Source organism: Diceros bicornis, chromosome 38, assembly GCF_020826845.1.
Source record: "Diceros bicornis minor isolate mBicDic1 chromosome 38, mDicBic1.mat.cur, whole genome shotgun sequence".
NCBI lineage: Eukaryota > Metazoa > Chordata > Mammalia > Perissodactyla > Rhinocerotidae > Diceros > Diceros bicornis.
In genome coordinates this window covers 8,855,598-8,872,039 of record NC_080777.1, presented here as the reverse complement: position 1 = coordinate 8,872,039, position 16,442 = coordinate 8,855,598, and the positions used below count along the sequence as shown (strand labels likewise).

General features: G+C 33.5%; 1 protein-coding gene across 1 annotated transcript in view; it reads left to right on the top strand.

The window, feature by feature from the left end:
• DNAH14 (dynein axonemal heavy chain 14) overlaps window positions 1-16,442 on the top strand; it is a 344,464-nt gene that overhangs the window by 55,715 nt on the left and 272,307 nt on the right. Inside the window, exons 11-16 of the mRNA XM_058533894.1 lie at window positions 2,398-2,527; window positions 9,748-10,030; window positions 10,518-10,563; window positions 10,660-10,757; window positions 14,269-14,435; window positions 15,205-15,549. Of these exons, the coding sequence (XP_058389877.1) occupies window positions 2,398-2,527; window positions 9,748-10,030; window positions 10,518-10,563; window positions 10,660-10,757; window positions 14,269-14,435; window positions 15,205-15,549 (1,069 nt within the window). The remainder of the gene's footprint in view (window positions 1-2,397; window positions 2,528-9,747; window positions 10,031-10,517; window positions 10,564-10,659; window positions 10,758-14,268; window positions 14,436-15,204; window positions 15,550-16,442) is intronic.

The window sequence follows — 16,442 nt, the reverse complement described above, 5'->3', positions numbered from 1 at the left end:
TAAATTTCATTTTTGGATTGTTCATTGCTAGTGTATTGAAATACAACTGATTTTTGTATATTGATCTTGTATCCTGCAACATTGTTGACCTTATTAGCTCTAACATTGTTTTTTTATTCCTTGCAATTTTCTATATACAAGATCATATTATCTGCAAATAGAGGTAGTTTTACTTGTTCTTTTTCAATATGATGTCTTTCATTTCTTTTTGTTGCCTGATTGCCCTGGCTAGAACCTTCAGTACAGTGTTATTAGAAGTGGCAAGAGTGAGTATCCCTATTTTATTCCTGATCTCACAGAGAAAACTTTCAGTCTTTCATCGTTATGTATGATGTTAGCCATGGGTTTTTTGCAGATGATTTTTGTCAGATTGAGGAAGTTCCATTCTATCTTTAGTTTGTTGAATGTTTTTACATGAAATGGGGTTGGATTTTGTTAAATGCTTTCTTTCTGTGTCTCTTGAGATGACCATGTGTTTTTTAACTTTGTCCTCCTAATATGGTGTACTACATTATGTTACATACATTTGTTTTTGTATGTTGAACCAATCTTGCATTCTTGGAATAAATCCCACTTGATTATGGTGTAAAATCCTTTGTATATGCAGCTGGATGCAGTTTGCTAGTAATTTGTTGAGGATTTTTGCATCTATATTCATAAAGGATATTGGTCCTTTTCTCGTGATGTCTTGGTCTGGTTTTGGTTCCAGGATAATACTGGCCTCATAGAATGAATTGGTATAATTTCTTCCTTAAATGTTTGGTAGAATTCACCAGTAAACCCATGTGGGCCTGGGGCTTTCTGTTTTGGAAGCTTACTAATTATTGATTCAGTTTCTTTAATAGATACAGTCCTATTCAGATTGTCTATTTCTCTGTCTGATTTTTATGAGGAGATTTGGAAAACAATTTTTAAATAATGATTCTGTGCTATTCTCTTTCTGCCAGAAACTCCTAATAGCTTTATTTTCAACCTTACTTTTTCACCTTATATTCAGATATTTATCTTATCTTATTGTGGTTTGATTTTGCTTTTTAACCCAATCTGATAGTTTCTGTCTTTTAATATGGAAATTGAGCCTATTCACATCTAGTAATAACTGGTATGCTTTGATTTTATTCTTTCCATTTTATTTATGCTTATTATTAATTTTACTTTGTTATTGTTTTTTCTCTTTTCCCAATTTTCCTATTTTTGCTGATTCAGTTAAATGTCTCTTAATTCCCAATGCCTCCCTCCACCTCTATGTTTTAGAGTTCTTTATGCTTTTCAGTGTGTTTATGAATTCTCTATCTTCCTAATAATTATGATTAAAATTATGTTTCCCTATTAGTATATATTTGTAAATCTTTACTTTTCAAAAAAATGCTTCATTTTTGTCTCTCCCCCCAATTAAGACTTATAGAAATGTTTTTACTTCCCCATCTTGCTGAAATGAGACATGTATTTTTTATTGTAGTAAAATATAAATAACATAAAATTTGACATTCTAATCATTTTTAGATGTAAAAGTTGGTGGCATTAAGTGCACTCACAATGTTGTGCAACCATCACTCATATCCATTTCCAGAACTTTTTCATCATCCCAATGGAAATTTTGTACTCATTAAACAATAACTCTTCATTCCCCATGCACCGTCCCCCCCCAACCAAGCCCTTGTAACCTCTATTATACTTTCTGTCTCTATGAATTTACCTCTTCTAGGTACTTCATATAAGGAGAATCATACAATAATTGTCCTTTTTGTCTGGCTTATTTCACTTAGCATAAAGTTTTCAAGGTTCATCCATGTTGCAGCATGTATCAGAATTTCTTCCTTTTTAAGGCTCAATAATATTCCATTGTATGTATATACTATACTTTGTTTATCCATTCATCTATTGCTGGACATTTGCATTGTTTTCACCTTTTGGCTATTGTAAATAATGGTTCTATGAAAATTAATGTGAAAATATCTGTTTGAGTCCCTGCTTTCAATTTTTTTGTTTATATACCTAGAGGCAGAATTGCTGGATCATATGGTAATTCTACTTTTAACTTTTTGAGGAGCTTCCCTACTGTTTTCTACAGTAGCAGCACCATTTTAATTCCTATCAGCAAAGCACAAGGGTTCTAATCCTCACCAACACTTATTATTTTTCTTTTTTTAAAAATAATAGCTATCCTAATTGGTGTGAAGTGATATATCTCTGTGGTATTGGTGTGAAGTGATATCTCATTGTGGTCTTGATTTGTATTTCCCTGATGATTAGTGATGCTAAGCATCTTTTTATGTACTTATTGGCCATCTATATACCTTCTTTGGAGGAATGTCTAGTTATTTATGTATTCTGGATATTAATGAGATATGAGTTTAAAAGGACTGTGGGTTTTTTCCTTCTCATTTCTTCATCTAGAATACATGAGGACATCTTTGCTTACACTGGAAAGATAACAAATGATTGTGACAAACTTGTTAATAATTCAAACTTACATGCTACTTCTGTTCCAAAGTCAGAAGTAAAAACAGAAGCTGATATTAATGAGGTAAAATGGTCTTTGAAAATATAAATATAGATTTTTAATGTAAAATAAATAATAAGTTTTGGAATTAAAAATGTGATTTATGATTAATACAACTTCTTCCCAATACACACACACTCACACACACCTGCTCCCACTGTGGAAAGCTATAATTATGCTTATCTCATCCAGTTTATTTGTTAATGCATTATTGAGCATTGACTATGTACAGGCACTGAACTGGGCACTGAAATACAGCAGTGAGCAGAACAAATTCTCTGACTTCTTGGAGCTTGTATTCTCCTGAAGAAGACAGATAATGAAGTGATGAGGACTATCAAGAAAAGCAAAGGAAGATAGAGGCATGCAGAGTGATACTGTATGCTACTTTACGTGGGAATGGTCAGAGAAGGCTACCTATCTAAAGTAGCAGCCACCTCCTTCTACCCCCACCACTGTATACCTCTAACTCTCTTTGCTTTTCTTGAGAATACCATTTTTTGATTGTGTTATTAACTTAAAAATGACACAAGCCATTGTGAAAAATCTTGAAAGAATCCTAAAGAAATTTTCATTATGAAATCTTTTCTTGCAATGAAGAATTGTCCCTACCACCCCCGGCATTCTTTTCTTGGGATTAAACTTTATATGGTAGATGCTTGTCCTGTTTGGCAAAAGCAGCATTTTTATGAGATAGCACTGTATAATACGTTCTTTATAGATTTTTTCTTTAAAAAAATATTTTAGGTAGATTTAGTAACAAGGGAAAATGTCCACATGTAATTAAGTAAAAACAAATACGCACACTTACATAGTTTGAAGGGAGATGTATGCAACAAAATAACAGTGGTTATCTGTCGGTGATAGGACTCTAGATAATTTTTACTTTCTTATATGTACATTTGTGTATAGTCTGAACTTTGTACAATACATATGCGTTGTATTTATAAAGTCTTTATTAAGTATATCATACCTGCAAAAATATACTGCATATATACAGTTTAAAGTATAAGTAAGCAAACATAGACTTCACCCAGCTTAAAAGTCTTTAATGTCTCCTATATAGTCTTTCATGATGAAACAATTGATTTACCCACTCTATTGTTGATGGATATTTGGGTTGTTTTCAGTTTTTGTTTTTGCTATTACATAGAATTCTGCCATGAACATTCTTTTATATGTCTCCTTTACTATTTATTTATTGCTAAGGAGTGAAATTTCAGGGAGAAAGATATGTTTATTTTTGACTGTACTGAGTAATGCAAAATTGTTTTCCAAAGTGCCTATACCAATTTAAACAATCTTTAGCAATGAGTAAGTTTTTATTGCTCCATACCTGCACCAGTTCTCACCAATATTTAATGTCCTTGCCAATCAGATAGGTGTGAAATGGCATTTTATTGCAATTTTAATTTGTATTTCCCTTATTAGTAGTTTGGGTGTGCATTTTAAAAAAATATGTTATTGGAGATTCATATTTCATCTTCTGTGTTTTTTGCCCATTAATCAATTGGGTTGTTTCTTTTTTTTTGTTTTTTTCAGGAATTCTTCGTATATATATTGCAGTTATCTTCTCCTATTATATGATGTGTTATTTTTATTCCCTTTATATTTTGTTTACCAATAATTCTTAATTTCAATGTAATAGAATTTATCAATCTTTTCATTTGTTGGTATTCGAAATTACTCACCATCCTGAGGTCATAAAAATATCCTCCTGTATTTCCTTATAAAAGTTTTAAGTTTGGCCTTCATATTTGTCTTTACTTTATCTAGAAATGTTTTTTTGTGTGTGACGTATGGTAGCAATCCATTTTCTTTTATTTCTATATGAGTAACCATTGTCCAAGCACAATTTATTTACATCCTTTCCCTGCTGATCTGCAATGGTAGCTCTTTATTTATCATTTATCATATGTTTCCATATATATGTGTCTTCTGTTTCCAGACTCTTATTCTGTTCTGTTACCTACTTGCCTATTATGGTGCTGATCCCATACTGAATTAATGCTACAGCTTTGAAAAAGTCTTCTCCTTCTCTGAGACTGTCTTGGCTAGTCTCAGCCATTTGTACTTCCATATACATTTTAGAATCAAACCCTATTTGGATTTTGATTGAAATTGCCTAGAACATATAGGCAATTTTGGGGGGTAGAGTTTATGTTTTATGATATTGAGACTTTCCGCCATGATGATGTTATTCATTTAAGTTTTCTTCAATGTCTTTTATAATTTTTTCCATGGAAATTTTGTACTTTTTTTGTTAGATTTAACCAACGTGCTTTAAGGGAATTTTTATTTTAGTTGCTCCTACTAGTTCTTTTGGAACACTTTGGAATAGAAATATTTCAAGACAAAAACGTATGCACTGTTTTAATTTTTTCCTTAGGATTAATGTTAAGTGAGCACTATGGACCTTTTTAAGGCTATCAATGTACAGGCAGAATTTCTCTCCAGATAAGGTTATACTAATTTCTGTTCTCTTAAAGATTGCCTTTTAAGTGTATCATATTTTATACTGGTTGTTGCCTATTGATAGCTGAGACCTGGAATTAACCACCTTTCATGTTTTACTTAAATTATTTCTCATAATATTGAATATTTTTCTTATGCTTATTAGCCACTTGTATTTCTCATTTTATGACCTTTTGATGTCCTTTCCCATTTTTCTGATGGAGTTTTCTTTTTTTTTTCTTACTTAATTACAGAAGCTATTTGTAAAATATAGATCATAACCATTTGTCATACACTGAAAGTATAAATCCTAATGAGTTATTTGTTTTCCTTTTGTTAATAGTGTTTCTAGTATGAGGAATATTTTTTTTGATGTAATAAAAACCTATCAGCACCAGGCCCAGATGGGTTCACTGGTGAATTCTATCAAACATTTAAGGAAGAAATTATACCAATTCTCTACAGTCTCTTTCAGAGGCTAGAAGCAAATGGAATACTTCCTAACATGTTCTATGAGGCCAACATTACCCTAATAACAAAACCAGACAAAGACACTATAAGAAAAGAAAACTAAAGAGCAATATCTTTCATGAACATAGATATAAAAATTTTCAATGAAATATTAGCAAATCAAATCCAACAGTGTATAGAAAGAATTATACACCAAGTGAGATTTATCCCACGTATGCAAGGATGGTTCCACATTTGAAAATCAATTAATGTCATCCATCACATCAACAGACTAAAGAAGAAAAATCATATGATCATATCAATAGATACAGCAGAAGTATTTGAGAAAATATAACACCCAATTCATGATAAAAACTCCTAGTATACTGGGAATAGAGAGGAACTTCCTGAATTTGATAAAGAAGATCTACAAAAAACTATGACTAACATCATATTTAATGGTGACAAGCTTGAAGCTTTCCCACTAAAATCAGGAACAAAGTAAGAATGTTCCCTCTTTCCACTGATTTTTAAAATTGTACTGGTATTACTAGATAATACAATAGACAAGACAAGAAAAGAAAAAGTATACAGTTTGAGAAGGAAGAAATAAAACTGTCTTTGTTTGCAGATGATGTGATTGTCTATGTAGAAAATCCAAAAGAATTGACAAAAAAATCTCCTGGAATTAGTAAGTGATTATAGGAAGGTTACAAGGAGACAAAGCTAATATTAAAAAGCCAATCACTTTCCTATATACTAGCAATGAGCAAGTTGACTTTGAAATTAAAAACATAATACCATTTACATTAGCACCCCCAAAATGAAATACTTAGGTATAAATCTAACAAAATATGTATGAGATCTATATGAGGAAAACTACAAAACTCTGATGAAAGATATTAAAGGAGAACTAAATAAATGAAGAGATATTCCATGTTCATGGATGGGAAGACTCAATATTGTCAAGACGTCTGTTCTTCCCAACTTGATCTATAGATTTAAGGCAATTCCAATCACAATCCCAGCAAGTTATTTTGTGGATATTGACAAACTGATTCCTAAGTTTATATGGAGAGGCAAAAAACCCAGAATAGCCAACATATTATTAAAGGAGAAGAACAAAGATGGAGGACTGACACTACCTGAATTTAAGACTTACTATAAAGCTACAATAATCAAGATAGTGTGGTGTTAGTAAAAGAATAGGCAAACAGATCAATGGCACAGAATAGAGAACCCAGAAATAGACCTCCATAAATATAGTCAACTGCTCTTTGACAAAGAAACAAAGGCAATACAAAGGAGCAAAGACAGTCTTTTCAACAAATTGTGCTGGAACAACTGGACATCCACATGCAAAACAATGAATCTAGACACAGACTTTACACCCTTCACAAAATTTAAATCAAAATGGTTCATAGACCTAAATGTAAAATTATAAAAATTACTAGAAGGTAACAGAGGAGAAAACCTAAATGACCTTAGGTATGGTGATGACTTTTCAGATACAATAACCAAAGGCCTGATCCAAGAAAGAAAGAATTAATAAGCTGGACTTCATTAAAATTAAAAACTTCTTCCCTGCAAAAGACATTGACAAGAGAATGAGAAGACAAGCCACAAACTGGGAGAAAATATTTGCAAAAGACACATCTGGTAAAGGACTCATCCAAAATATACAAAGAACTCTCAAAACTCAACAATAAGAAAATAAACAACCCAATTTAAAAATGAGCTAAAGACCTTAACAGGTACCTCACCTGCTTCCCAGGGAACCTAATCTATGACAGTAAATACACACACACAGATACACACACACATATAATTTATTGTTCCTGATTGTTACATAGTATTTCCATACAACTAATTTTATATGTCTATTCTCCTATAGGCGCTTAAGTTACTTCCAAGTCTTCGCTATCATTAACAAGGCTGTGATAAACAGCCTCTTAACAGGTTTTCTTATAGACTAGGTGAAAATTTCTCTTTGTTATTTTTATTTGAGAGTAGATTGCTAGGTCATAGGATATATGCATTTCATTTTAAAATATTGCCATCTTGCTCTCCAGCAAGAGTATAAGTTACATTCTCATTACCAGTGCATTTCTCCATCTCCTTTCTCCATATTTGATGACTTTTTAATTTTTGCCAGTCTGATGTATAACAAGCGGTATCTCGCTGTTTTTATTTCTATTTCTGTCTTTACTAGTGAGGCTTCACATCTATATGAACTATGTTAATTTTCTTTCTTTGAATTGCTTATTGATATCTTTTGCACATTTTTTTATATTGAATTTCTTACTGATTTTTAGGACTTTCTTGTATATTCTAGATATTGATTCTTTGTTAATTTAGACTTTGTAAATATTGCCTCTCAACTTGTCCTCATCTGTTAACTTTAGCTATAGATCTTTGGTAACAGAAATTCTTAATTTGGATATTTTAAAATTCAGCGCTGATTCTGCCTTTCCAGTTTCCTTGTGATTAGATTTGATGTATCTGGCCTTGTGAACCTGGCGTGACTCCTGTTTGTCCCTGGTTCCATTTTTGCCCCACAGTCCAGGTTTTAGCATCTTGCTCATACTTTGCCCTCTAGTATCTGATGTTAGTTTGCTCCTGTTTATGCCTGTGCTAAATTTATGTTAGGATGGACTGCTTTTTTGAGCTCATTCTAATATCCAGTCCAAGATAAGACCAGTAATTATTTGGGGGTATGTTGAGTCAGAGGTACCTGTGGGCAACCAGGTGAAAATTTCTAGTAGGATGTTGGAAATACAGATCTGACTCTCAAGAGAGCCCAGGGCTAAAGTCCTCCCCCCATTCCCCACTGCATGCTGTAGAATTTTTAGTTTCATTTAGATGTAGCTATTTCTCTCTTGTAGTTTACAATCTAAAGGAAATCAGACTGTTTACTGGTCCATTCTTGTTGGCACAAAAAGCATAACAGCCAAAAAATTCCTTTATTACAAAAAGACTTTCAAGCCTCGGTTCATATTTTAACTATGGACTTTGGAGTCACACAGACTCATGAGTAAACTTCAGCCTTACCATATGCTAGCAATACAGCCTTTGACAAATTAATATAAGCTTCCTGAGTCTCAGCTTCAGGAGTAATAATTTCTATCTTAGGGTTACTATAAGGATGAAGTGAAGATAACTTGTTTACCATAGTGCCTAGGGCGTGATAAACACTCACAAATGGTAACTATACTATGTCAAATGGCAACTATACTATACGTATTTCTTTCAAGAATGAGTCTATGCAAAATATTTATTTCCTATAATATTAGAAGGTATATAGGGCTTGAGGTCCAGTCATTCCCAGAGCTAGAGGTTATTTTCCAGAATAAGCTATGCAACACATTATATATTTGGAATTGTCCACAGGAGCTTTTTTTATTGTGATAAAACATCCATAACATAAAATTTATCATTTTAATAATTTTTAGGTGTGCAATTCAATGGTATTAGTACATTCACCATGTTGTGCAACTGTCACCACTATCCATTTCCAGAAGTTTCTCATCATCCCAAACAGAAGCTGTACCCATTTGTGTAGAACTTTTAAGGCCTGCAAATCATCTTCAGCATCTACTCAGGCTCTTTCCGGCAGCTTAAGAGGGTGTTAATGGCATTTATTTATACGTTAACTGCCTTGTTAATGACTGGAACTAAAGGCTGAGGTTCTCGCAGAGGATTCAGATGACCACACTGAGAAACACTTACTAGATGACTTAGGCACAACCGATTATTTATGGGATATGAGGGATCAACAGATTAATTGAGAAGTCATGTCTAGATGGATCCTAAGAGCAATTAATGCTGTGTAAAAATAAGATACTTATACCTGAAATACTTCTGTTATTTTTCAGTAGTGTATGTACGTTAAAGTGAAGAATTAGGACCTATAGTAGTGGATTTGAAGTATATTCCTGATTTGTAATTAAACCTGAGTATACAGTAGAATCGCCTGCCCAGATTTTAAATGATTCAGATTCCTGGGTCCTGCCCTTGACTTTTTAACTCAAAATCTCTGGGGATAGGGCCTAAGATTTTGTATTTTTAATAAGCTGTCAGCTGATTAGTATGTAGCCACTCTGGCATCAATTTACACAGTCTCTTAGGGGGAACTACTGCATTATATCATTTATTTCACATTAATTTATTTATTTTAACTTTAACATGCAAATATCAGTTATATGATAATACAATGTTATTCAGTTATACTGAAATTATTATTTACCACTTAAAATTTAGGTCCGTATTATCCTAAATTAAAAGGAATGTTCTTTTAGTTATATATTGTCACTGGCACTCTAACGTATCTGTTAAATTAGATTTTGAATAGCATTAAAGTGGCTAAGGATTTGAGAAAAATCTATGCACCAATATTTGAAGTAAATCTACACTTGAGAATTCCTGCTGAGAGTGATTCTTCAGAAAATTCTAAAGAGAACCTTCATGAGTCTGGAAAGTGCTCTGAAAAATCTGTGATGCGTGAAGAAGATGAAATATCAGAAAATGAAGTCAACTCTGTCGTAAAACACTCAAGTGAAGAACTGCTCCCAATAATGAAAAAACCAAAAAAAGTTAGTTACAACCTTGAAGAAATTCTGTCAGGTAAGACGAATGAGACTATTAGGAATGAAGGGAAATATCCTAACAACTGGAAAATAACAAGTGAGAGAAAATTTTAGTAGTTTATGTATTATCAATTAATAGGTTATGATATAAATGTTAAAATAAGAATGCTCAAAGTGAGCATAAACTGAGAGATCATTTGCGGTGCATGTAAGTAATAACATCATTATTCATTTTTATCTAAATACGCATACCACATGAGGGGGGCCTGAGGGTCCCTTTTATCAGGATGAACAATACCTGGGATGCTTGTTAAAAATGCAGACTCTTGGACTCCATCTTAGACCTCCAATTATCAATCAGAGTCTGGGGGTGGAGGGTACTGCTTGAATACATTCTTTCAACTGACCTTTCCAGTTTATTCTTAGGGTGTTTGGAAAGCACTGACACATATCAACTTGTCGTTTAGCTGATATAAATATCAATCAATTTTTTATTCTCTCTTTCTTTCAATGGATTTTAATAGATGTAGAAATCGCGACTGAGTTTGAGAATAAATACATGGATGATGAGTAAGTAGTGGACATTTTTGAAATTACAAGTAATTGTATTTTATGTGTTAGGTACCGCATTCTTCTAAAATATGCTTTTATTGTATTCTCTCTTAGATTTTTAGAATTCCCTACAAATCTCTTTATAGTTCCTAATAGATTGGAATTTTCAATAAAAATTCAAAAAATGGTGACTGACATTGAAACATGTATAAGTAAGTATTTTTAAAGTTTAGTTAGATACATTGTATTCTTTGGCAATATTTTCTTAAATTTAGGCATCTGATGCTTTTGCCCACGGATGTGGCAGACATTACAGTATATTAGATCATAAATTCACTTTTGGGGATTAATCAATGTGAATTTGGAATTATTTGAGGATGTACGAATTATACACATAAAAATAGAGTGCATAAACGATGGGATTTAGGAAAATAGCCCAAGGCTTGGATTTTTTCAATAATGTACTACAGAATTTTATAAGACTTAAAACAAATAAGCAGTATCTTCCATCATGGCATAACAAAGATACTGTTTCCACCTTAAATAGATTTTTATTAATTCTTTTCCAGCTGCCTCTACACAATCTGAAATTATATGGCAGTTACTAGCCTGACCAATGAATTTATCCCTTGACTACAGTCTAAATCTTATAAAGATCTTAAAACAACAGGACCCTTGGCAGCTCCTTAAATGTTGCATCGTCCTCCAGTCACATCATGATATAGTTTGCTGAGTTCAGAGGACCCTCTTTCCAGCCTAAGCTGGTGTCCAATGCATTATTTGATTTCTTTTTGCAAGCCTAAGAAATTCAGTCTTTCTCACTATACTTTTTAATTATCACCACCTAGTGTCTTCTTTCCCCAAAACTGCCTGAAATATAATTGCATGTCCCTCGAAATTTCAAATTTATTTTTAAGTTTGCATTGTATTATTAAGATGAAACATGCATAAAAACACGGGTTTGTTTTAGAAAATCAAGAAATATCTTAAAGTTTTTATATGCCTCTAGTCCATTTTGAATCAGCTAGGTAGGAGTTTCTTGCTGATTAAAATCCAGAGATATTTATATCTTGCAATATTATAGTCTTATAGACAGCTGTGTCTCTTGTTAGAATGACACCCTCCTCCCCCATTTTTCTCAAAAGTCCATAAATTTGCTCCACTGCCTTTTAGCTTTCAGTACTGAAGATAAGAAGTCTGATGCTCCTCTGATTTGCCTTCCTTTGTAAATGTATTTCTGTCTAGTAATTTACCATTTGGAGTTAGGAACTTTACTACAATAAAGTTAGATACATATCGTTCTATACTAATCTTTCTTAAAATGCAGTGAGGCTTCTCAGTCTGAAGACTTTTTTATCAGTCTTTCTATATATCCTGTTTTTCCTTCTGGATTTTTTGGTTTTCATCTTTGGATTGTCTGGATCTGAACCTCTGGTCATTTCCATTTCTTTTTTTCTCTGTTATGAAATGTTTCTACCATTTAATTTTGTGTAAGTTTTTATTGTGAGATAACTGGGGACTTATATAAGAGTTGCAAGCGCAGTACAGAGTTCCTATACACTCTTCACACGCTTTGTCTAACCCTAGTGCAATTATCAAAGCTAAGAAACTATCATTAGTACAATAGCAGTAACAAAATGACAGCCTTTGGATTTTCCCAGTCGTTTTACTGATGTCCGTTTTCTGTTCCAGGATCCAGTTCAGGATCTCACATTGCATTTCATTGTCATGTCTCCGAAGTGTCTTCCAGTCTGTGATAGTTCCTCAGTCTTTCCTTGTCCTTCATACTCTATGGACTGTCCATCAATTTTAGATTGTCTGATGTCGTCTTATGATGAGTTTGCAGTTGTACATTTTGGGGAAGCACACACAGGGTTGTGTGCCTTTTCTGGTACATCATGTCAGGTGTACATCCTGTTGCTGTCTTTTTACTGGGGGTGATCACTATGATCATTGGTTAAGGTGCTGTCTGTCAGGTCTGTCCACTATGAAGTTACAGTATTTCCTCTGAAAATTTGCCCATCTCCCTCTACTTCATATGGGACACCGCCACAGCATGGCTTGATGAGTGGTGCATAGGTCTGCACCGGGATCTGAACCTGTGAAGCCCGGGCTGCCGAAGCAGAGTGTGCGAACTTAACCACTACACCACTGGGCCGGCCCCATAGTTGATTTTTTTTAAATCTACATATGGTAAAAGTCACTCTTTGTGGTGAACAGTTTTATCAGTTTTGACAATCTCATATCTAGTATCACAGTTCCATCATGCCCAAATTCCCTTGTGCTGCCCCTTTGTGGTCAAACCCTCCACACCTCCTTATTCCTGGCAACCAATGATCTGTTTTCTGTCTTTATATTTCTGCCTTTTCCAGAATGTCATATAAATGCACGTGGAGCCTTTTGGGCTGGCTTCTTTCACTTAGAAAAATGCATTTAAAATTCATCCACATTGTTTCACGAATCAATAGTCTATACCTTTTTATTGATGAGTTTTATTCTATTGTCTGGATATACCACACTTTGTTTATCCATTCACATCTGGGTTATTTCCAGTTTGGGGAAATTATGAATAAAATTGCTATAAGCATTCATATACAGGTGTTTGGATGAACATAGTTTTCTTTTTTCTTGGGTAAATATCCAAGGGTGGGATTGCTGGGTCATATGGTAGCTGTAGGTTTAATTTTATGAGAATTGCTAAGTGGTTGTATCATTTTGCCTTCCTACCAACAATGTATAAGAGTTCCAGTTGCTCTGCATCTTTGTCAACACTTGGTATTGTCAGATTTAAAAAGTATTTCAGCCATTCTAAATGGTGTGTGGGGATATCTCATTGTGGTTTTAATTTGCATTTCACTAATGACTAATCATATTGTTCATCTTTTCACATACTTCTTATATACATATGCTTATGTGTATCTTTTTTGGTCAAATATCTCTTTAGATGTCTGGCCTATTTTTTTAATTGAGGTGTTTGTTTACTTATTGCTGACTTGTGAGAGGTCTTTATATGTACTCTGGATACAAGTCCTTTATCAAATATAAAATTTGCAAACATTTTCTCCCAGTCCGGGCCTTACCTTTTCAATTCTTTTCCACAAAGCTACACTTCTTAATTTTGATAAAGTACCCCTTATCAATTTTTTTCTTTTATGGATTATGCTTTTGGTTTTGTATCTAAAAACTCTTTGTCTAACTCAAGACCACATAGATTTTTCCTATATTTTCTCCTAGAAGATTTTTAGATTTGTGTTTTATATTTACGTGTGTGATTCATCTTGATTTTTGTATAATATATGAAGTGTAGGTTGAAGTTGTTTAGGTTTTTGTCTATGGATATCTACTTGTTCAGCTAGACTATGAACTCATTGACTGTAGAGGCCATGTCTTTTAATCTCTGTATCCTCACAATGGTATAACGCTCTTCACATAGAATATAAACTTCAAATTATTGTTAACTTAATGATTTACTCTCAGTTTCTATTTTACTCATGCCTTGCCTCACCACCACCCAGTTACCTGTGAGTGATTCTTTTGTTTCCATAATATTAAATCCAAACTTTTACACCTGTCTTTAAATTCCATTTATTAGTATAGAATACTGTCTAACCCTCATAATAAATCAGCCTCAGTTTTCAGTAGTTCTAGATGTCATGGGTAATGTTAAGATGTTGCTTTCAATGAGACTTCTGAAAATACTAACTTTTGAATTATATATTTTAGCTAAAATTATTCCTCTATGCCAAGATCCCCGCCTGTCTATCTTTACCGATTTGGTTTTAATTACGGATTTACCTCATAAGACAGAAAATGTGATAGGCTATAAGAGGCAAACCAGATGGCCAGATTGTCAGACCCTTTTTGAAATGGATCCTGCCTACCAAAATAAAGTAAGTTTAAAAACAGTTTGTCTTAGGGAATATTTGGTTTAAGGAGCAGAAACCCATTGAAATTCTTAGAGGAAAGGGATTTATTGAAAAACTAGAGCATCATAATTTATGGCAACTGGAAAATCATTCCCAGCTTATCTCCCCTTTTGTCTTCCTCATGATCTTTCATTTCTGTTCACTTCTGTGTTTTTTTTTCCCAACTTCCACTATGAAAATGAGCTTTCTCTTTTATGGTTCCCTCATACTATTGACTTGTCAATATGTTGACTTGCCATGGCCCCGACTTCTCCCATTACCCTCTAATTGGGTATTTTTGTTCCAATTTACAAGAGAATGTAATTGTCTCAGCTTGGCTCAGGATTCTACCCTATCCAGAGTAGCTATGTGTTGGGACTTGGGTAAGGTCACATAGTATATAGAACTTGCCTTTTGTAGGGCTATGCATAGAGCATATACACCAAAACAGGGTGACAAGCAGGGGAATAAATGATTGTTGTCTCTAGTACATGGCTCAAAATAACATGCTAATTATAAAGTTAAACAGCCAGTAAGCCTTTACATAAAAGCCAAATGTAAAAAAGCTACCTAAATTTTTTAAAGTCTTGTATTTCCAACATATTTAGTTATTTAGTAGAGGTTCTTAACAAAGTGAACTCCACATAAAACTATTATTTTAAATATTTTAACAGAACTATTAGCATATTAGACCACACTTTTTTCACTCTTAAAATAAAATTCTGACTAACTTTTTTAACATTTTTACTTACAGATTGTGAGTCTCCTGACTATTATTGGTAACGCAATGGGCCTAGTTAATGTTTATAGCTCCAAATTTACGAAATATTTTACCATGCTAGAGAAGGCCAAAATCATGAGTATGAAAATATCGTCAATAGGAGAATTAACTTCAACACAGTTTAAAACTATCCTAGCTAAATTCAGAAACTATCTTAGACATATTGTTAATATGACCATTGAGAAGCGCATTGGTATTTTCAATGTTATAAGTCGTGATTATCAGTCAGAATGCTTACCATATGTTGAGAATATCCTACATATGAGCCACGACCTCTTGCAATCTGTAATTGAGAAAAGGAATGCAAATCTGTTGGAAGTAAGTATTTTAAAAATTCCTATTGCATGAGAATCTTTAAGATTAGTAGATTATAATTTTAAAATATGCACTTAGAAAACATACGTGATAAGTGTTATCCTGAGAAAATTCCAACATGTACTGCATTTGTTTGGGTCTTTGATCAAATGTCACTTCCTCAAAGAAAACTTCTCTGACCACTGTTATCTAAAATTGCACCCCATATCACTCTCCACCTTCTTTCCCTGAATCATTGCAAGGTTTTAAGCAGGGAAATGACACGATGCAATTTGTGTTTTTGTAAAGACCACTCTGGCTGCAGTGTGAAGAATGGATTAAAGTGGGACAAGACAGGAGGAAAGCTATTTCTCTAATCTAGCGGAGAGGTGACGATAGCTTGAACCCAGAAAGTAATGATAAGCGTGTGGATTTGAGATATATTTAAGAGATGGAATCAACAGGATTTAGTGATTGACAGAATATGAGGAATAAGAGAAAGGAATTAATGATGCTTTTAGATTTGTGGTTAGACAACAGCGTAGGCAGCGAGATGCAATTCACTGGGAGAGGGAATATAGGGTTTGTTAAATTATGTCATATTCAGGTAGGGATATCCAGATATACTTGTTTGGATATTACGAGACAGTCTAGACCGAAAATATCTATTTAAATGACTAGCCTACAAGTGGTTACTGAAATCAACAGAGTGAATGAGAATGCCCTCGTTAATGTGCGTGGTGAGAATAGAAAAAAACCTACACCAGAAGCCTGAAGAATATCGACCCTTAGGGGATATTGCTAGAGGAAGAGGAGCCTGCAAAGTATACCTAGAAGGAGCAACCAAAGATATTGAGGAAAGCAAGAGAGTACTTTGAGAAGGAGTGAACATTTAGTAGTTTTTAATGCTACAAAGA